The following is a 22180-nucleotide window of genomic DNA, read 5'->3' as shown; positions in this document are numbered from 1 at the left end:
CATTTCTTTCCATTTTAGTTTGTCCTCTTGTTCTATTTTTCTAACATTCCTAATGAAACAAAAGCTAACTGTGCAGTTTTCTTTAAGTCTTTGTTGAGGCGTATAAACCGCAACTATATACACAGTTCTGCAAACACCATTTTGCTGCAGTAGTTAACTTTTTAAACAGCAGAAGCTCAAACTTCGTTGCCAAGAAACTGGAAAAATCACCCGTTTTTCTGCAGACAATCATAAAAATTGTATATTTAAAAATAAAAACAGTTTAAAATCTGGACAACATTCCCAACAAGATTATAGCATATTAAAGTTTTAGGCCTAATATTAATTAACAGTGTCAGGGTCACCTTAAATGAATATTTGTTGACACAGAAAATTAGATTTTTTGAGAGGTTTAAGTATGGATTTAACAAGTTACTGTTATACATTTATACTTAATGCTAACTTCATTGATACAGAAGTTTTAAAAAAATTCAAAAAATTTATTTAAAAATTTAAAAATCATTACTTAATCATAATACTGTAGAGCAATCACATTATCCTTCAAAATGAAAGCAAATATAAGAACAGAAAGGCAACAGGTACATTTTAAATCATTTAGTAAAATCAAACTACTATAACCACCACAAGCAACCAGCACAACCACCATTACTTACAAGCTAATACTTTTCACTTCCATCTCCATTTGCATCTTGAAAGGTGCTGCACACTTTTAAGTAAACATTGTTATGCTAAAATTGATTCAGTTTGTACTTAAAAGTGGTTAAATATGTAACTTAGGTCATTTGCCCTTTCTCAAATGTATAAGCAAAAGGCTGAACTCTCTAAACAATTTACTTCAGTGATGCTGCTTATATTGTATATATATTTTGCTCATAACTGCTATTTTTGTTACACAGATGATAGTATCCAATTCCTACAGTTGAAGGTGGGGGTAAGAGAATAAAAACTGGTATGATGGTAGGCATTTTATTTACTGTTTCAAGCACTTTGGTATCAGGAAGTTGACTCTCTTACTAAAGCAATGAGAAAGACTGAGAAATCTGCATCAAAGTCCATGTTTTAGAGATTGTTTACAGACAAACAGATGTATGTTGAACAATGCACAGCTATTAATTTAAAAAAAAATCTATAATCACTTTTACCATTTATTTTTAAATGGGCTACTTTGGCATTTACAGCTGAACAGTGGAGTGTTCTGAACTTACTTTATAACCGTTCCTTTGGTGCCCCCTGCTGTTGTAAGCATGACTCTGGTGGTTAAGCTGACACGCAGATCATCCTGATCCAAACCGAGCAATTCTGCGCAGTATTCTAGAGACTGACTAGATTTGTTCTTCAGAATGCATCCACCTAGTGAACAAGTTTAGAAAGATGTTACAACAAAAGCCAGCTGAGATGACAATTAGTGACTACTTATTTAAAAAAAAAAAAAGGATGAACTCAGAACTGTCGACCGATCAATATCCACCTTTATATTACTGATAATTTAGTGATTACACACTGTTTACTGAGATGTGCGACAGAAGTTTGAGAAATATAAACAAGTCATATAATATAATATTAGTATGACATTTTTGTATTCACAAATCCCCTTTTTACTATAAGAGAAACAGCTCCAGTCTGCAGTCTAGGAGCAGAACAGGACCAGAAAGAAAAAGAAACACTGCAACCTGAAGATCGATTTTCTTAACCCATAGAATTCTCGACATCAAAGGATGCATTTCTTGGTTCCAAAAACTAAAGATATATAAAACTACCAGCTCTTAAAGAAAGGATTATCTCAGAACACAGAAAGAGAGTTGGAGAAATAAATGTTAATGTTTGATAATGTACTGTAGTAGTTTATACTCTAATTAGTTATTGTTATACTGCTTTATTGTATGTATTCTGATAGCTATTTTAAAAGATTTTTTTTTAAAGTTTTCTATGTTTGTAAATATTTCACCCATATATTTACAAGTCTAACAAAATTATTACATATCTTAGTTCTTATTTCACTTGATGGTTGCTGCATTTAATTTCTGAAGCAGTTTTTTCCCCACATGCCGTATAATAAATCAGACTTTACTATCTCAGAAACATGGCACTAAACATGATAACCCTGACAGTTAACCATAAACTTGTATAGGGTACACAAGAAAAATAAGGGTTGAGTTGGCGGAAAGGACACTAGTTTCCATTAAATGCTTTCTTTGACAATTGCACAGTGAAGGCCTTTCCAGCATTATCATCTTTTCATGCTGCTGTAAAGTGTAATTAGAGTAACAGATTTTTAAGGCCAAACCTGTCTGTACTATAGCATTTCTCTTATAAAGACAACCAGTCTTGATTTAAAGATTTCCAAGCAAGAGAAATCCTTAGGTAAATTGTTCCAACTGTTAATTATCTTCAGTTTTAAAAATGTATGCTTTATTTCTAGTCTAGAATCTGCTCATAGACCAACAACAGTTTAGCAAGGGCTTGACATAAAAAAAAATTCAGCATTTTCCCATAGTTAAAGTTTCTGTATTTTCAAAAAATAAAATAAAATGCTATTACTTTTGCCAGAAGCACAGACCTTTTATCCCTCATAACCCTAAAACTAAGGTGGAAATATTGTGAGGATAATCACAAATGATGAAGAATTAAGGGATTCAGGCAGTCCGCCACTAACTGTTCATTGACAGACAATAAAACATTTGAGTTCTTTAAAAGACTAGTGATTTTGTGAGGAAATGTAATGCCTGGGAGTAAACCGGGCTCCGCTGACACACCACTTTCAAATATAACTTTTATAAACCACAAGATTTTGTCTGGTAATTCCCCAGCTTTCTGAAGCAGCAGCAAAAGTTTAAATCAGGTTGGTATAAATATAAATATATTCTGCTGGAGTCCTGCTCCAGCAGAATATATACGGCCCACCAAAGCTAGGCTACCTTTCTGCAAGTTTCAGCAAGTCTTTTTGACACCTGTGTGTGTGTACATAGGAGGGGGGAGAATGGGTGCGGCTTTTACTCACATTTAAAACTTTGAGCTCTTAAAGATTTTATTCTAGAAAACGGTTTGAATTGTAAGTTTAAATAAAAGATTCTTCCCTTCTATGTTCCCCTCCATCCACTGCACTCAGATATTCCAGGCCATACCCAATCCCTGATAGTCCTACTTCCATGTCCTCTGGCCTCTGCAACTCCCTCCTTCCTCCCAACCTGTCTTCTTTCTTCACCCCACTCCACCATGCATCCCATGCTCCTGCCCCTGATAACCCATTTGCAGGACCAAACAGTTCCTTACTACCCCCAGCTCACTGCCCATCTTTCCCAGCCTTCTCTTCTTTCACATTTTCCACACCCAATTCATGCCTGGAACAAAGAACTAGTCAATTTACACTTATAAACCTCTAAAACCTCTGAAAAAAAACCTACCTTATAAACCTCTAAAAATAATTTTAAACATTCCTCTACATAATCATTTTAACAGATCTGTACAAATATGAACCTAGTTATGCAGATAGCAGGAGGTGGGGAAGAGAAGAACAAGTTAAAAAGCCGCTATCTTGCCATATTAGACATACACAATTTCCACACAGAGAATATTTCTATCCTGGACAAATTCAAAGTGTGTCAAGATTGGAGTTCTCTTAAGTCTCATCCATAAAACAGAGCAGCAATAAAGAAAAAAATTTAAAGAAACTAGAAGGATAGCAAAATGGTAAACAGACCTAACAAAGTTAAGTTCCATAGTTAGATTATCAGTTTCCCAGCTGCTCCTTATTTCCCCTCCCCCAGCCTTCCTGTACCTTCAATTAATATCTCTGCTCTAGTTAGCCCCCCAACTACCCTCTTCCCTACCAATTGTAAGATTATAAAGCTGATATTACAGATCTTCCTTCAGCCCAAAATTACTAAAAGGAAGGTATTTCTCCATACCAAAGTAAACAAAACAGACAGCTGAGTTTCTAAGCCAAGACATGCTAGTGAAAAGAGCCAAAATCAAGCTAGAATTTTTTTAAAAATTGAATGATAGGTAAATTTTCAACACACAGCAGTGCAAAATTTCTTTTCTGATTTCTACCAAAAACTTTCCAAGAAACCTGTTTCCTGATCAATTTCAGGGGACTGTGTTAGTGCGTTTGTATATTTGTTGATAAAGTTAGAAAATGGGACTTCAAGAGAAGATGAGGTTGATAATGGGCAGCTAAATTAACTTTAGCTATGGAGCAGATATTGAACAGGATTTTGTTTCAGAATGTAATGTGCAGTTTATCTCAGTTAGTCATCTTCTTGACAGAGCAAGAAGCAATGGTCTCAAGTTGCAGTGGGGGGTAGTCTAGATTGGCTCTTAGGAAACACTGTTTCACTAGGAGGGTGGTGAAGCACTGGAATGGGTTACCTAGGGAGGTGGTGAAACCTCCTTCCTTAGAGGTTTTTAAGGTCAGGCTTGACAAAGCCCTGGCTGGGATGATTTAGTTGGGAACTGGTCCTGCTTTGAGTAAGGGGTTGGACTAGATGACCTCCTGAGGTCTCTTCCAACTCTGATATTCTATGATTCTATAATCTAGTCAAGAAACATTCACACCTTTTTAGAAGACTATAATAATTAAAAAATTCATCTAACCTGAAGTACTCCCAGCTTCCTCAAAATCAATATTTCCAAGGTGAAGGACACCTGCTACTACTCTGAAAAGATCAAGCTTCTCTGCATCATCCAAGCCAATCTTTTTCATTGCTGTGCACATTCTGTTGAAGTCTCCATGATCATCTAGTAGAGGATCCTTCAGGGAACCTGCTTTTAGGTACTATTAAAGAGCAAGAAAAGCAGACAATTTAATCAAATGATTGAAAGTAAATTGTAATTAATAATTTAGTTTATGAACAAGCAGCACAAAACATGCAAAAACAAAACCATAAAATATATAAAGGGACTAAAGATGTTACTATTTATACATGCTTAAAAATATTAACTTGCTTGCAAGTGTCCTTGACTCTTAGAACATTAACCAATCTTCAGAAGAGACCTAACGAAGTAGGAGAGTTTACAGGTAGGGGAGGGGAAACAGGAAAACAGAAACGGTTCAACAGCAGATAGCATGGGTGATGGCAAAAAGCAGTTGTGAAAGGTTCAGTATATGAACTGGGGAGGGTTTCTAGTCTTTGATGGGGAAAGACAAGTTGGGGTGCTAGTGACAACATTATTATTTGTATGACACTGACAGAAGGAAGGAGAGGGGCTACAGGATGATTAAAAAATGGAAAGGAATGGGAGTTTTTCATTGGGTGGTTTACAAAAGTATACTTGTTTGCATTTCCTGTTCAGAAAAGTATATTTGTCTGCAGTGCTTTAAAGGTTAAAAGACATGCACCCATTAAATATTATATTCATCTTTTACTGGTTGTCTTGACACCAGAATACCACGTAACTTCATTATTTCAGGGTGGTGACGGTAAACAACTGCTTGCAGCCAAAAGGCTAAATCAAATATATACACAATTTTTAAATTTTACAATTAAATTTTAAAATGCTTTAAATTGAAAAAGATTCCTAATTTAATTGAAATAAGAGTCCACAGAATAGCCTACAGTGAAAACACTACTATTGTCATGTCAGAATAAAATAGCGCATGCATCTGAAAGATTCACGTCAAACAGTAGTTAGACACACACAAAAATTAAACTAAATTTTCTAATTATGTAAAATGATCACCTCATCTTCCTGATAAGGAAAAGAAAAATAATTTAAACATTAATTTACCATGGAGCGATTTCTATTAAAATATACAACAGGAACAAGTTTAATAAGTGACAGAGCAAAGACCACCACTGCCTATCTAAAAAGAACTGGACAATACAATATTTTCCAGTTAGATAGTTCACTAGAACCTCAAGTCTAGCTATGAAAAACTTGCTTTTTTTCTATTACTCCTCAGTAAATAGTCTGCCATCCAATCCCAAAGAAATGTAGTTCTTCAAAGACAAGGGCTTAATACTTAGTAGTATCATGTGTTTCACTACTTAGTGGTCAACATTCATTTCCAATATCATTTCTTTCTTTTAGTACATTTTAATTCAGACATTAACAATGGTTTCAAACTGAACTTTGGTATAAAATGTGTCCATCAACGAACAGTATTTCTATAGCTCAGCAGCACTCACAAAGAACTATTACATTAAACATTTTCTTTGATTGGCTTAATTATCTGCCAAGACAGACATTCATGATGATGCCTTACAACTTGGTGGTGGAAAGTTAAAATTTAACTCTCCCTCTCACCCACAAAACAGTAATAAACCACTCCACGGTGCACATTAATAAGCTATTGGTACATGAGCGGGATGCATTATCAGGCATTCAACCAAAGATCAAGCACCTTGAGCCACCTGAGAAGTTCCGCAATAGCCTTGTTGAACTACCTGAAGTGGCTTACTGTTATTAGAACATCAGTTCCAGTCATTTAAATTACAGTTTACAAAGTAATTAGTTTATTTTTGTGGGGGAGATGTGAAATTTCACATTCTACTCAGAAATGCATTGTTCCACTAGGACAGGGGTTGGCAACCTTTCAGCAGTGGTGTGCCATTTATTCACTCTAATTTAAGGTTTTGTGTGCTAGTAATACATTTTAACGTTTTTAGAAGGTCTCTTTCTATAAGTCTATAATATATAACTAAACTACTGTTATATGTAAAGTAAATAAGGGTTTTAAAATTTTTAAGAAGCTTCATTTAAAATTAAATTAAAATGCAGAGCCCCCTGGACTGGTGGCCAGGACTCGGGCAGTGTGAGTGTCACTAAAAATCAGCTCGTGCGCCGCCTTTGGCACACATGCCATAGGTTGCCTACCCCTGCACTAGGAAAAATAGTTCCTACTAGTAGGATAAGAGAAAACAGTTGGGGCGGGGGAAGAGTGTGGTGAAGAGAACGTGCTCTTCCTCGGGATGAAATCATAATTGTGCTTAAACAGTCAGTGTATGGCTATGACACCACTCACTCAAAAGGCCTAACCATCCAGTGGGATCATGGCTTTTGACACTTGGTGCCCCCAATCGCACTCCTAACTTAGTAACTACTATGAAATACAGAATTGTCCAAAACACCACAACAACAGCACCAACACAGAGATTGTTTTTTTAAACTATGAAAAAGATAATTCAATTTCAACTGGTTAAACTTTGTAACAGGGGAAAAAAAAGCTTTACTTGTATTTTCTGCTTATTTGTTTCTGCATCTAACTCATAGGAATATAATTAATTATATAGTAGTTCCAAATAATTCTCTGGATAAATATACCATAACCAGCTATTATCAAAAGCAAAGCAAAAAGGTTGTCAACAAATCGTAAGTGGTAAATAAACAATGCTCTGCGAAGTATCACTGCTAAGAGAAACAAGAATTTAAGATAACATTCTGTACAAGATATTTGCTTTGTCTCCTGTTGGAGATCTGCTGAGCCATTAAGACAAATATAGGAATTAAAGAAAGATAAAAATTAAAAAGATTTTTAAAATATTTTAGGGGTTACATTTTAGGCTATAAATTTACATTTTTGTTTTTAAAAAGTCCTTCCAGTATTGAACCTGATAATAAAATATTAGAAACACTTCAAAACTAGAACTTTAAACATGCCAGCCAGTTCCCATTTAAACCTGTCAAGTAAGATGTGTAAAATGAACATTTCATTTTATTCTAAACAAATGTGATTGACATTTTTAACATTATCAGCATAAGACAGTAATTTGAAGTAATGTGGAAAATATACCATACCTCAGGACTTTTGCGATTTTGCAAAATTTGCTTGTCTGTGTCTTTGGTAGCAAAGTATCTAGTGCAGCCACGATTTAAATACTACAACAGAAGGGAAAAATGCATGTCATACATCAACAGAATAAAACAGCAAGGAGATAATTAGCTAATGATCTAGTGCTTCAGACCAATTACAGTATATTACATCTTTTAACTTCAACGTATGACACCAATTGCATACTATCGGGCATTCAGGATTACTTCCTTGAAAGCAATATTTTATTTATAACAATCATATCACAGAATTGGAAGATGGGAACAAAATTCTTATTTGGAAGTAATTTAATTCTAACAGAAGTACTTCTTGTAAGCAAATTGGGAAGACACAGTCAGAACTAATAAATGAACTATTAAATCAGACACATTAAAGAAACATCTTTGTGACTTGAAAGAGACATATAATTCATATACATACCTCAGTATTTAGTACTGAATTAAATCAACCTCTATAAAAAACTTTGCAAGTAAGTAACAAAAGAAAAGGTGCTACTTCGTAGAAAGCCAGCTGTCTGTTTCAGCATTTCAATTTTTCAGCACTAAAGTACATTCTGTGATATTAAGTACTCTTGTAAAGCACATCAAGTCAAGTCTAGTCTGTTCCCAAGTAATTTCAGTTTGGGTAACACACACATCTCTTAAAATTTTATAATACATTAAGAGATTTCAGATATGTATCTCCACACCAAAGAAATTAAGTGATACCTCAGCAAAACATAAGCTAATAATGATGGTGTACATCAGACCACTGTGTGAAATTTCACACCAAAAGGACACCTGCTGTTGGAGGAAAACATGAGTTTACGCTCCATTTTAAAAAGCAAAACATATGAAGATGCAACCGGTACCCTCATAATGAACTGCTTTCGAAAGATAAGGGAAATGAAGCTCCAGACAAAGGAAAAATGGTTTATAATTGGACAAAAATGTGTATTCCTACAGCAGGGGTGGCTCTAGACATTTCGCCGCCCCAAGCAGGGCGGCATGCTGCGGGGGGCGCTCTGCCGGTCGCCGGTCCCGCGGCTATCAGGGACCCTCCGCAGGGACGCCTGCGGGAGGTCCACCGGAGCCGCCTGCCGCCCTCCCGGCGACTGGCAGAGCGCCCCCCGCGGCATGCCGCCCCAAGCACGTGCTTGGCGTGCTGGGGTCTGGAGCCGCCCCTGTCCTACAGGTAGTAAACTCCACCCATACATAACTGTAGTCAAGCTTGGGTTTTGGGAACTGTATTTGCATTCCCATTTGTAGTAGGAAGCTGCAGGGGGCATCAAATAATAAAACCAGTACTTACTAGCATTTTACATTTTCAGAGCAATGCACAAACTTTACCATAATTAATCCTCAGAGCATTGTTATGGAGATTGGTAAGTATTATCCTCAATGTTAACAAAGCTGCCAAGTTTTACACTGGTGAGAGAAACACGCTTTCAAGCCACACACAAAAGATTGTCTCTCTCACCAACAGAAGTTGGTCCAATAAAAGATATTACCTCACCCACCTTGTCTCTCTAATATCCTGGGACCAAAATAGCTAAAGCTACACTACTTGCTGTTTCATGGGTAAAGCTACATTTTAGTCATGGGTATTTTTAGTAAAAGTCATGGATAGGTCACAGACAGTAAAGAAAAATTCATGGCCTGTGACCTGTTCATGACCTGTACTATATACCCTGACTAAATCTTGGGTGCTCTGGGGAGAGGAACAGCCTGGGGATGCCGCACCTGCTGCGGAGGTGGGTGGGCAGTGGATAACAGCCTAGGACTCCCGTTGCTGTTGGGGATGAAGGGGGTTGGCGGGGCTGGCAGGCTCCCTACCTGGCTCAGCGTGGCTCCCCCGATATGTCCCTCAAGCTCCTAGGTAGAGGTGCAGCCAGGGAGCTCTGCATGCTGCCTCTGCCTCAAGAGCCAGCTCTGCAGCTCCCATTGGCCGGGAACCACAGACAATGAGAGCTGCTGGGGTGGTGCCTACAGGTAGAGACAGTGCACAGAGCCCACCTGTACAATACATTTTAAAAACAGAAATGTTTCTCTATGCAGTGAAACACTTAAGGAGTTGACCACAGAAACAGTTTTGTAATTGAGGGAAAAAAAAAGTTCTATGTTTACAGGACTTGAGGTTTCCAGTGGAAATCTTACAGGTTGACAAAGTGAATGACTGTGGAATTCAATAGTTTCCTGTAAAGAAGAAGCTTAATCCAAACATAGTGGGTTTTATTATAAAACAAAAAACTCCAGTCAATACACATATTAGGTTTAGGGCAAAAAGGTATTTTCAAAGCATATAATAAAAGACGACGATTAGGGTTTTCAGAGTTTAGCAAGATTAAACACCAGTGTATCATTTTCTTCAACCTTCACGGTATTTGTTGTCCACTATCATCCTCAATTATAGATAAATATGGGATTGCATAATAGATTTGAGTCCTAAGAGGACTGACACTAGTTTGGAACCTCCGTTTGTAATCCTGAAATTTGAGAGACAACTTATATAAAAATAACCTTAATATAAAAATTAATTTTATGGAAATAGCTTTTTTACTTCAGCTTTTCTAAAATAATCTTAAATTTTTGTGATAACTGAAGAAAAGATGATGTACCTTAATCTCAACAAAAAAGGGAGGAAGAGTTAAAATGTTACATTTGCTGTTTGCACAAAGTGAATCTCTCTCACCATGTAAGTTATTATTTAAAAGCACTCGAATGAACATCTAAATAACATGAAAACTGTTCTGAAATTATGCAGACTGGTGAAAATAATCTTAACGCATATTCAATGGAACTGAAACACCTGAGAGGAAATAATGTTTAAACAACATAACTTTAGTAGCGAACAGCAAATCAAATCAGTTTATAACCTGGTACAATTGCAAAAAAATAGCTAGTGTGATTCTAGGCTCCTTAAATAAATGCATCATCATAAAACAGTAAAGTATCAGCACTTCTGCATTGACAGTGGTACTACTGTTACAAGTACTGGACTCAGAAAGCTCAATTTTAAGCAGAGCATAAATCTGGCCTCCACTTTTATAACTTTGCACAGGTTTGAGATTCAGCTCCTGCAGCAAACATGAACAGGTAGGTAGGAACACAATAAAGAAGATATCTGTGGAAAATTGTTTCCACATGATGTGAAAACAAATGGATTTGTTAAATAAAAACACCCGAAAACAAAAAACAAACAAACAAACTTTTTTAGTCACAAGTATTTCTCATCCTAAAAGAACTGAAGCTGTCTTTCCTCAGTTACCACACACTGTATGGGCTTCATACACAATAGATAAATTGAGCAACAACATTAGAAGAATCATAGGAAGAAACGGTAAAATGCAAAATAAAAAGCATTAAAGATCTACTGCTATCCCTGGAGCCCAAGAAAGTATTTGATAAAGTAAAGTTCTTAAAAATACGGATATTAGAGATGGGGTTTTGAGGCAATATCAAGGCCTGGATAAATATATTATGGGACACCACTTCCTCTGCCAGGATTAAAATTAAGGTGTTCAACTCTAAAGAATTTAATCTACAAAGAAGAATCAGACAAGGCTGTCCTCTATTCCCTTTGTTGCTAACTCTCTTCAACAAACTCGTAAGAATAGCAGCATAGCAAGGAGTTACAGTTAATAAAACAGAACATAAAACTGCATTGTATGCAGATGTGCTATTAACCAATCCAGCATAATATATTGCTTTCTGAAAGAAATTAATGAGTTCAATGATAAATCAGGGTACCAAAAATAATACTAAATCTGAAGCATCAAATATAGGGCTTGAGTAATCTACAATTAAACAGCTACAAGATACATATGAGTTTGTATAGACTAAACCAAGTACTTAAAAGAAAATATTTCTCCTAACCTCCATCAGCTATATGAATTTATTTTCCTCCCGTTATTCCAAAAAATGATGTGTTGGATTGGAATAAACCAACATTTTTGGGGGGAAAAACTACATCCTCTACTGGAAAGTCCAACCCAACAGGCCCATGATAGATCTAGCAGATAGTGATGGAAAAAATGAAGAAGTAGCTAAGAACATATTATTTTGGATCAATGCAAAAATGTCTGGAAGAGATCCAAAACATCATCTACCTGTGTAATCACTATGGAAAATTATTATAAAATACTTTATGTACAGTACCTCACTCCATTAAGCTAAGAAAACTATATAGAAAGGAGTCAGCTTTAGATATGGGGGAATAGGGTCTGTATTATCTGTATTACCATAGCACTTAGAAGCCCTAGTCATGGCGCTGTACAAAATTCAGAACAAAAAGACAGTTCCTGCACCAGAGATCTTACAATCTAATTATAAGACAAGAGAAAACAGATAAATGCAGGCAGGACAACAGGGGAATACAAGGAAAAAATGAGACAATATTGGTCAGGATGAGGCATCATGACAGAGTTCTAAGGAGACTCTGAAGGAGAACAACAAGGCAGCTTTGCAGACGTTTAGGGGGACTTCCTCCCAAGCATGAAGGGCAGCATAGCAAAGCATGAAATTTGAAAATGAAACAAATGAGTATAGGATGCTAGCATCATGGGCTGACTGGAGATGACAATAGACATCTGGATAAGTGTATGGGAGGCCATCGGTAAGTAGGGATAATCTATGGGTACGTTTATACTTACCGCGCGGGTCGACGCGGTGAGTTCGACTTCTCGGAGTTCGAACTATCGCGTCTGATCTAGACGCGATAGTTCGAACTCCGGAAGCGCCGCGGTCGACTCCGGTACTCCACCGCAGCAGGAGGAGTTGGCGGAGTCGACCTTGGAGCCGCGGAGTTCGCTTCTGCGGCGTCTGGACGGGTAAGTCATTCGAACTAGGGTAGTTCGAATTCAGCTACGTTATTCACGTAGCTGAATTCGCGTACCCTAGTTCGACCCCGGGGCTGTGTGTAGACCAGGGCTATGAAAGGCCTTGAAAATGGAAAGAAAGCAGCTTATCTTTGATGCAGTAGAGAAGGGGGAGTCAGTGAAGGGGGGACATGGTCAAACTGATAGGCTAGGACAATGATCTTTGCAGCAGCATTCTGAAGGGATCTCAGCAGATTGCATTTGTCAAAATAAAAGGTCACAACGTACCAGGAGACAAGACAATGAAAGACTGGAGGAGCGTTTTAGCTGTGTGGGTGCATGAGAAAGGCCATATCTTAGAGATGTTATGCAGAAAGAATTGGCAAGACTTAGACTTAGCCTGGATGCGAGGAGAGAGAAAGGTCCAAGCTGAAGAGGATGCCCAAGTTATGGGCCTGACAAACAAGTAGAATGAGAGTGTTTTCCATAACAAGTGAGAAAGGAGGTCAGGGGGAACAAATATATTTTAGTTATGTTTAGCTTAAATTGAGGGCTACACATTCATGAGGAGATGTCAGACAAACAGACCAAGATTTTAGTTTGGATAGAAGGGGAGAGGCCTGGGGTAGAGAGGTAGATCTGAGAGACCTCAACACAGAGGTGATGTCTGAATTTATGTTTGCAGATGAGATTATCTCAGGGTAAGATATAGGAGGAGAAGAGAAGGAGACTAAAGACAGAGACCTGTGGAACCCCTATTGAAAGTTGGATAGGGGATGAGGAAGATCCTCCAAAGGACATGCTGAAGGAGCATTTCAAGAGGTACGAGGAGAACCAGGAGAGGATAAAGTCACAGAAACCAAGGGAGCACACAGTTTCAAAAAGAAGATGATCAATGGTGTTGAAGGCAGCTGACAGATCAAGGATAAGGATGGAATACTGGTTCTGAGCTTGAGCCTTTAGTGAGAGCAGTTTCAATGGAGTGCAAGGGGAGGGAGCCAGATTGGAGATGGTCTAGAATGGGATCAAAGGAAAGGAACTCCTTTTTGACAATTACAGACAGCACATTCAATAAGGGCGACGAGGCAGTAGTCCGAGAGGTGAGTAGGGTCAAGATGGTGGCTTTGGGGGAATTTTTTTAAGATGGGGGAGAATAGAGCATGTTTCTATTCTGAGGGGAACAGCTGGAAGAGAGTGAGAGGTTAAGGAGAAGAGTAAGGGAATGGATGAGAGTGGGTCAGAGAGAGATCAGGGGACGGGATGGGGTCACTGGGTCAAGCGCAGGGGTTAGAGAAGGAGGGCAAATGAGAAAGCTCTGTCTGTCACAAGGAGACTAATAAAAGCATTGTAAGAGGGGAAATGAAGGCAAGCTAAGGGGATGGGATTGTGTGTGTTATATTTTGCCAATTGATTCAGGGAAGAAATTGGCAAGATCCTGTGCAGAGAGGAGAGTGGAGGCAACAGGAAGGGAGGGTTGAGCAATGAGTCAAAGACGATGAAAAGGCAGCTGGGACTGCAGGAGTGGGATTCAAGTTGTAGTAGTAGAGATGTTTAGCTAGGAAGATGGCAGAATTGAAGGAGGAAAAACCAAATTTGTAGTAGAGGAAAATCAACCTGTGAAAGTAGAATGAATTATATTGTAAAAATAAGAATGGATTAAAGAAATGTTGTATGTACCTTTAAGCAGAAATAAGAAATGTTGAAATACAGGTGCCAGGAAAAGAAACATTAGGCATAAACAATGGTGCTAATGGCAAAATATTAACAGAAGATGGGCAACAGTTAGTAAGGAAATAAGATATGCATGCCTAGCCCAGGTAAACTTATCTGATTCTGCTTCCTTTGTTATCTTGTTAAGTTCTCACCCTTTTATCTGTATAAATAAGATAGTTTGTGTCTTGCATGGTGCTCACATTATCTGGGTGTCATTAGCAGAGCGCTGTGCTAATAAAACAGAGTGGTCTGACAAACTGAGAGTCCTGAGTCTAACTTTGACAAACCTGATTACAGGATTCCTGCCAGAGACACACTGCTGCATGCAAAAGCAGCAAAGAGTCTTGTGGCACCTTATAGACTAACAGACGTTTGGGAGCATGAGCTTTCGTGGGTGAATACCCACTTCGTCGGATGCATGTACCAGGGGCAGGTATATATATGAGCAAGCAAGAAGCAGGCTAGAGATAACGAGGTTAGTTCAATCAAGGAGGATGGGGCCCTCTTCTAGCAGCTGAGGTGTGAAAACCAAGAGAGGAGAAACTGGTTTTGTAGTTGGAGCAGCAAAGGAAGCCGGTGTGGGGGGAGAGCAGGGCAAACCTTACAGTGAGGAAGAGATTACCTAAAGAGTCCAGGATGGAAGGGAGTGAAGTGTACAAAGAATCAACCACCACAGTAAGAGAAGAAAGAGAAGAGAGGACAGGGCTGAGAGCAGAAGAGAAATCATCAACACTGATTCACTGGAGATCATAGAAAGGCCAACTGACAGGTTATGGGGGGGATCATGAGGGACGGTTAGAGAGGGGAACTAAGCAACAGAGAGGTTACAAAGAGAGCAGTGCTTAGTGAAGACTAAGTCAAGTGAACAGCCCTTTGGCTGAGTGGGAGAGTTCAACCAGGGCTGTGGATCAATTGAAGTGGTGAGGGTGAGGAAGTGTGCAGTTGAAGAAGTTGGATGGGTCAACAACATGGAAACTGAGGTCACAGACGATGAGTGTACGAGATAAGGAGAGGAAAAAAGAGAGCCAGGAGTCGAAATCAGAGAGGAATGCTGACAGCACCATGGAGTGAAAGGAGAGTCAGATGCAGTGTGGTTCAAATAAGGAGAAAGTGTGGAGAGTGGAAAGGGTTGGAAGCAGCAGGAATGGGAGAGAAGCCCAACACCCCACCACAGTCTGATCCAGAGCAGAAGTATCAGAGAAGTCGTCTCTGGCAGATGAGGCAGCACTAGAGGAGTGTCATATGAATGGATCCTGATCTCTGAGAGAGCCAGGAACTGGAAGGAGTGAGATACAAAGAGGTCATGGATAGCTGAAATCTTTTTAGAAATTGAGTGGGAAATCCAGAGACAGAAAGAGAAGAGGAGGAAGGATGGGAGAAAGAAAGGGATTATTGGCAGGAGGTTAAGTGGCTTGAGAGGGACAAAGGTGGTGGCAGGAATGGATATGCGAGGTGGAGATTGTTGGGGTGAAGGGAAGGGCAGAGTTGGGGTAAATGTCAACAGAATTTAGGCGGATGCCACGGATGTGGGACGTAGATTTATGTTGGTGGAAGGAGATCAGGGTGGAGAAGGGAAGATGAGTGAGTGGAGCTGGTGGGAACTAGAGGCGGGTGAGAATACACAGGAAGGGGGAGACAAAACCAAAGAGGAGGGGATTCAGGGAGAGGGAAAGGATGCTATTTCCTGGACCTGCCTCCATATATAATGCAATTCCTTAAGATACCAGTATTTTGGAGGAAAATAAGTATAAATTGTCAGGGCAACTGAAGTTAGGTTACCCACAGAACCCATAGTTGATTCCACTAGGTTAAAGTCCAAAGGAAGGATCACTGATAAAAATCACTACTACGAGCCAGATGTGCAATAGCTCGTTTTTGTAAAAGCACAAAAATTCCCCAAGATTAGTGGCATGGAGAAATAAACTACGGGAAATCCTTTAAACAGAAAAATGGTGGACAGCCTTATGTTAGGATCAGCAGATTTTATAATGAATGGTTATGATAAATGAATAAATAAATACACAATAATAAGAGATTACCACCACAAATTGGTCTTTTAAAGGTAACAAATAGAGGTTATGAATAAGATTTGTTGACATTTGTTTGAAAAGTTCATGTATGTTAATAACAAAATAAAAAGATTAAAAAAAAAACCCAACAGTAGCAGCAAACTCACCCTAAAGTTATCTGGAGAGCTTAAATACAGCTTTTGCCTAATATCTTCAGGAGCACCTGCACAAAGCCTGTAAAAGATGTGGTAATTCCTCTCCTCTTTGCCTTGCACACAGATCCTGGATTTCTCCAAAAGATAATGTGATACAAATCCACCAACCACCAAATTCTAGGAGAAAGAAAAACAATTACGTTTTTAATCATCCAAAAAATACAGACATTTAAAAATGTATCTGCTTGGTCTGATCAACAGTGTTCCAACATGGCATGTTCTCTGTCGGTACCTAAGGATGGCCACTACCAGGCAAAAGATGAAAACATTTCCTTAGATACTGTTATATCTTTAAAACTATTTTTAAAACACAAATTAAAATATAACTTTTGTTAAGCTGTATAGTTATAGGCATTTTTGGCACAAAAAACCTCAGTCCAACAGTATGATTTCAGGCAGCCCCAAAATACCACCTATAGACACGAGGGTCCAAATTTCATACAGACACATAAAAATGTTTATTCTTCATTTAAGTGTGCAAATCCCCAAATGTACACATGTAATGCATGCACACACCTATGCATAATGTGCAATATTTACTTTTGTAAACATATCAGGAGAATTGTGTGCCAAAACCCAGGGCCGCCCAGAGAATTCCGGGGGCCTGGGGTCTTCGGCGGCGGGGGGGCCCTTCCGTTCCGGGACCTGGCGCCGAAGTGTCCCGAAGACCCGCGGCGGGGCCCCCCCGCCGCCGAATTACTGCCGAAGCGGGACCCGCCGCCGAAGTGCAGCCTGGTCTTCGGCGGCGGGGGGCCCCGCCGCGGGTCTTCGGGGCACTTCGGCAGCGGGTCCCAGAACGGAAGGGCCCCCCGCCACCGAATCACCGCCGAAGACCGAGCTGAACTTCAGTGGCAGGTCCCACTTCGGCGGTAATTCGGCGGCAGGGGGTCCTTCAGCCCCGGAGCGGAAGGACCCCCCACCGGCGAAGACTGGGAGCGAAGAAGCTCCTGCGCCCGGCCCCGCAAGAGTTTTCCGGGGCCCCCGGAGCGAGTGAGGGACCCCGCTCCAGGGGCCCCGAAAAACTCTCGTGGGGGCCCCTGCTGGGCCCGGGGCAAATTGCCCCTCTTGCCCGCCCCCTCTGGGCAGCCCTGCCAACCTGGTTAAAATCTGTTAACAGTACATTTTTTAATGCAGGGGAGTATCATTCTTGTAAATTAAAATTATATTCCATCAGTTTGGCTCCACAGTTTGCCAGTAATGACATGGTAAGGGGTAGCTTCAGTTCTTTTTTTTTCCCAAGGACCACAGAATACAACTTTTCCCTTGAGTCCGGTAAGCAAAGTAACTGTTGCTACCACTCAGCCTACTTCTGGTCTGGTGTATCTGTTCCCAGACAATGGTTGAATGCTGTATTTGCAGCCAATTGAAAATGTAAAGAGATTAACAGTTTAATAGGAAAAAATATAGAGCTCCTACAAAGAATGGGGTGAGAGAGAAGATCCTCAATCCTCTATATCAGAGTTTCTCAACCTCTTTGATACCAGGGAGCGGCTTGCTGCCTTCCAAAACTGTGTCAGGGAGATCTCAGGGACCAGTGTGAATCCACAGACCAGTCATCACAAAACACTGCTGTATATGAATCAACAATGACTCAGGATGAACAGAGATTACATATTCACATGATGGGAGGGTGCCACCCACCAAAAACCTATGCCACCAAACAAAATTCACCACTGAATACCTAACTACAAATGAAAGTACTCAAACCTTTTCGTTGAAGTGGATTTCTACAAATTTTCCAAAACGGCTGCTATTGTTGTTGCGAACAGTCTTTGCATTTCCAAAGGCTTCTAAGAGTGGATTGGCTGTTTAAAAATAAAGATTTCAAAATTTGATTCAAAGATGACTAGCACAAAAAAAAATAACTAATTATTCAAAGTGATGTGAAGTATTGTAACTGTTAGTCTTTCCCCTTAGAAATAAAATTAACATGACAAACTGCATTTTTTTTCAAATTGTACTGAATCTATTGCGGAAGCAATTTGTAACACAAACTTTAAATATTCTACACCAGGTGCAGTTCCTGAATCTGAACTATAAAATATTTGGTGGCTATCAATGAAAATGATTCAGCTAGTATTTTCCTAAAGAAAATTGGGTAAATAATAACAAACAAAATACAAAATATGATGGACAATTTGAGCTCCAAGTGGATTGCCCCAAAATACAACTAATTTTCCCACCTATTCCTCAAGCAAAAGTATGAATAAGTATATATGAGGTGAACACTATGCACAGTAACATTAATAAGGGGGGAACCAAGAGCTGTGCTCTAAGAAAACCCAGCATCTATCCCATCAACATTTAGTTTTAAGGACTTAAAACTGTTGATAGAATGGTGCATACTGAAAGAGGTAAGCTCTTCAGTAGCAAGGACCCCAAATCACATAAGGCTTACAGTTCAAAACTGACATCTGCAATGCCCACAGATACACAATGGAAGACAGTGCTGACTTTGGAAAAGACTTGGAAGGTGCCTCCTACCACTAAAGTCCACCAAGCAGGTGGTCACATTCTGCGGTAGCTGTAGCTCCCAGTCTTCAAGAATAGCTCCATCCAGAATGCATCGCAATAGTTCAGTGCATACATATTGAACATGCACCGTTTAAGCTGTGCAGCACAGTGCTTCTGAAAAACAATTTTGCTAGCTAGCAAAAGCAGCAGTAGCAGGCTTGGCAAAACTGTTTCCACACCATAGAAAACTATTTTTAAAGAACTGCTGACAACTTACAGTGACAGACTGACAATACCCTGTAATATCCTGAGGAACCCTTATGGAGTTGAGATAAAGTTTACTGAATTAAGGTTTACTGAATTATGGTTGATACCTTTGGGGTACATTGTATTCTTGTGGCTTTGTATGTACCTTCTCTAGCAGTGGGAGGATGCTAACATACTTCCTCCGTTATCAGCGGAAGCCACCCCCTCGGACAGGTGTGCATATACAAGTTAAAACTGGATTCTCCAGGGACCAACAAAGAAAGGATTTTTGGATAAGTAGTCTGGTTTTAAACTGGCTCAGGGCTTTCTTCTTGATATATGGAGGGCCCATTCCTCAGGGTAGGTTTGGAAGGACTGGTCCTACTGAAGCCTCTGAAGATTATGTGCTTGTTCTAAGCTGAAACTGATGAATTTATAACTACAAGGAACCCCTTGGATGGGAATTTGAACTACTCCTGCCAGAAACTATGTTAGGGTTGCGATGAAACCTGGTAAGCTTATTTGCATGCCTGCAGGTTCTTTTATTGTTTTTAATGTTTTCTCTGTGACGCTTTTATCTTAAGAATAAAATAGGCTTGCATAGAAAGAACTGTGTGCTAACTTATAATTGTTGACAATCACTCTTATCAGTCTCTGAAGAGAAATCAAGCAGTGTGCTCGGGCAGCTAGTATCTGCTGGGAATAACACAGTGAAGGCAGGGAACAGTGGAGCCTGGAAATTCCCCAGTCAGAAAGGGTGACAAACGGTTCTCCACTCAAAAAAGCAATGGCTAGGGAGCTGGAAGCCTGGGTGCCCTGGCTGGACCACTGAGAGGAACTATGCACTATGCCCTGCACTATGACACATGCCTTCACCTTAAAATTGAACTCCATTAAAACTAAAGAAATTCAGTTCCCCAGATTTAAAGCCTCTTAAAATTATCTACAGGTCTGATGCTACTAACATTAAAAGGTTATCAACAGGAAACCCACAATAGTGGGATAAATTAAGGTTGATAAAGTGTCAGCCCTTCCTTGGAATTTTGTTATTCAAAATTACAACCTGATGGTTAAACTTCTTAATATGGCTTTCTTAACAGTTGTTATCAACAAAAATAAGTCTTTCAAGTTTCTGAGATTTGAAAATCTGGGTGTCAAAGTTGCTATGTTAATAATAAATACTTATTGAAGAACTGTTAAAAATAGCTGAAGTAATATTTACAGAAATGTGGATTATTGAATAAAAAGGTGACAAGAGGTCTTTCAGATCAGTTACAGGTTCTCCTAACAATACAGCGGTTGTGAGCATGCTTGTTAAGAAGGTGTTTACAATTTATTAAAAATTGCTTCAAACGTGCAGTAGAAGCTACTGTAGATAGCACAGCTTTTTCCAAGAATACCTACAGGTACCAATCAACATTATGGAATGCAGCTTCAGGCATTATGTCCAACTGTCAGTCACTTTCTGAGATCCCACTGCACATACCGTGGATTTGGATGTTTATATACCCAGCTGTAATTAAGCAACATCATGCTTATTATACCAGATCTATAAAAACAAAAAATGAAAGCCTACTCTATTTCTCTGAACAAGATCTAATGGCTAGAAGTTGAAGCTAGACAAATTTAGACTAGAAATAAGGTGCAAATTTTTAACAGTGAGGATTATTAACCATTGGAACAAATTAATAAGGATTGTGGTAGATTCCCCTTCACTAGAAATTTTTAAATCAAGATTGGATATTTTTTTAAAAGACATATTCTAGTTCAGGGAAGTCCTGTGGCCTTATTATGCAGACTAGATAATCAAAATGGTTCCCCTTCTGGCCTTATATTGTATTCATACGACAAATTTAAATCCAATAAAGATGACATGGAAGTAGTATTCAGGATGAGTTGTCTTATGACGTATACAAATTAACACGGCAGAAAGATTGATTGGAGAAACCTTACTCTTGAAAATTGCTTCTGTGTTTCCTCGCAATTTTGAACAAAACAAAACACCCCATTCCACTAAAAACCACTGTTGTCAATGATGGTCTAACTGCCCCTACACATATCAAACCAAGTAAGGCCCCACAAGTTTAATGTCACACACTTGCTTATGCATTTTCAGGACCATCTCAAAGAGAATTATTATTATTATGTGCTCAATATCTACACTAAATAAAACAGAAGAAAATCCCAATCAAATATCTTTGTAAATTGGATGGATTAAAAGGCCATTGACCTTTTATTCCCAAATTGGTTTGATGACATTTCAATTCTAGATTTTGTTGTTGTTGAACATTTTAAATTAGAACAATTTGACCTTTGTTCACTTTAATAAAATATAATACCTTCTACTATTCTTTCATCAATATCTTGACCGGTACCATAGGATTCAGTCAAATACCTGTAAAGAAGAATAAAAAACAATGTCCATCTCTCTTTTACTCCAGTCTAATTGAGGAAATTGTTAAATTGTTAAATGTCTGTATTATATGTTGGCCATTTACACAGAGGGGAAATATATGAACATTTTAAATGGAAGATTATTTTACAAGTTCTCTGGGCATATGCATTTAAACAAGTTGAAACACTCTTCTATTGTAGGAGGAACATAAGTATTTTTGTTGGCTTTGAATGCGATTTTTGGTATTTCTGACTTCATTTTTACCATATTTTCATCTCTGTATATGTATATCAATATTTGTAGAAGTGGTTGTTTTTTTTTGTCAATTTGACCAGTATATTATTGTGCCATCTGGTTAAGCTTTTCTACAGCATTTTTTATCCATACATCAGGAATTAATGATTATTCATATACATACTGTCTAGTAGCCTATAAACAAAATCCTGTTTGGATTCTGGAGGAGCAAACTGCAGCTCCGTAATTAGGACAAAGTTCAATTTTGCCCTTAAAGAAGGAATTAAAAAGGACTAATTTTACAAAAAAATAGTCTGCACTCCAAAACTTCTTACACTAAACATAGCT

The 22180-nt window shown here is 38.8% G+C and overlaps 1 protein-coding gene across 8 annotated transcripts in view; it reads right to left on the bottom strand.

Moving 5' to 3' along the window:
• The window catches only part of MYO6 (myosin VI), a 124475-nt gene that overhangs the window by 82207 nt on the left and 20088 nt on the right, over positions 1-22180 (bottom strand). For all 8 annotated transcript variants that reach the window (XM_045011141.1, XM_045011142.1, XM_045011143.1 and 5 more), the window contains 6 exons: positions 21543-21598; positions 18211-18308; positions 16456-16620; positions 7738-7818; positions 4594-4774; positions 1206-1350 (listed from right to left, as the gene is read on the bottom strand). In XM_045011141.1, the coding sequence (XP_044867076.1) occupies positions 1206-1350; positions 4594-4774; positions 7738-7818; positions 16456-16620; positions 18211-18308; positions 21543-21598 (726 nt within the window). The remainder of the gene's footprint in view (positions 1-1205; positions 1351-4593; positions 4775-7737; positions 7819-16455; positions 16621-18210; positions 18309-21542; positions 21599-22180) is intronic.

Source organism: Mauremys mutica, chromosome 3 (assembly GCF_020497125.1).
Source record: "Mauremys mutica isolate MM-2020 ecotype Southern chromosome 3, ASM2049712v1, whole genome shotgun sequence".
NCBI classification, from domain to species: Eukaryota; Metazoa; Chordata; order Testudines; family Geoemydidae; genus Mauremys; species Mauremys mutica.
This window is presented reverse-complemented; position numbering and strand designations above follow the sequence as displayed.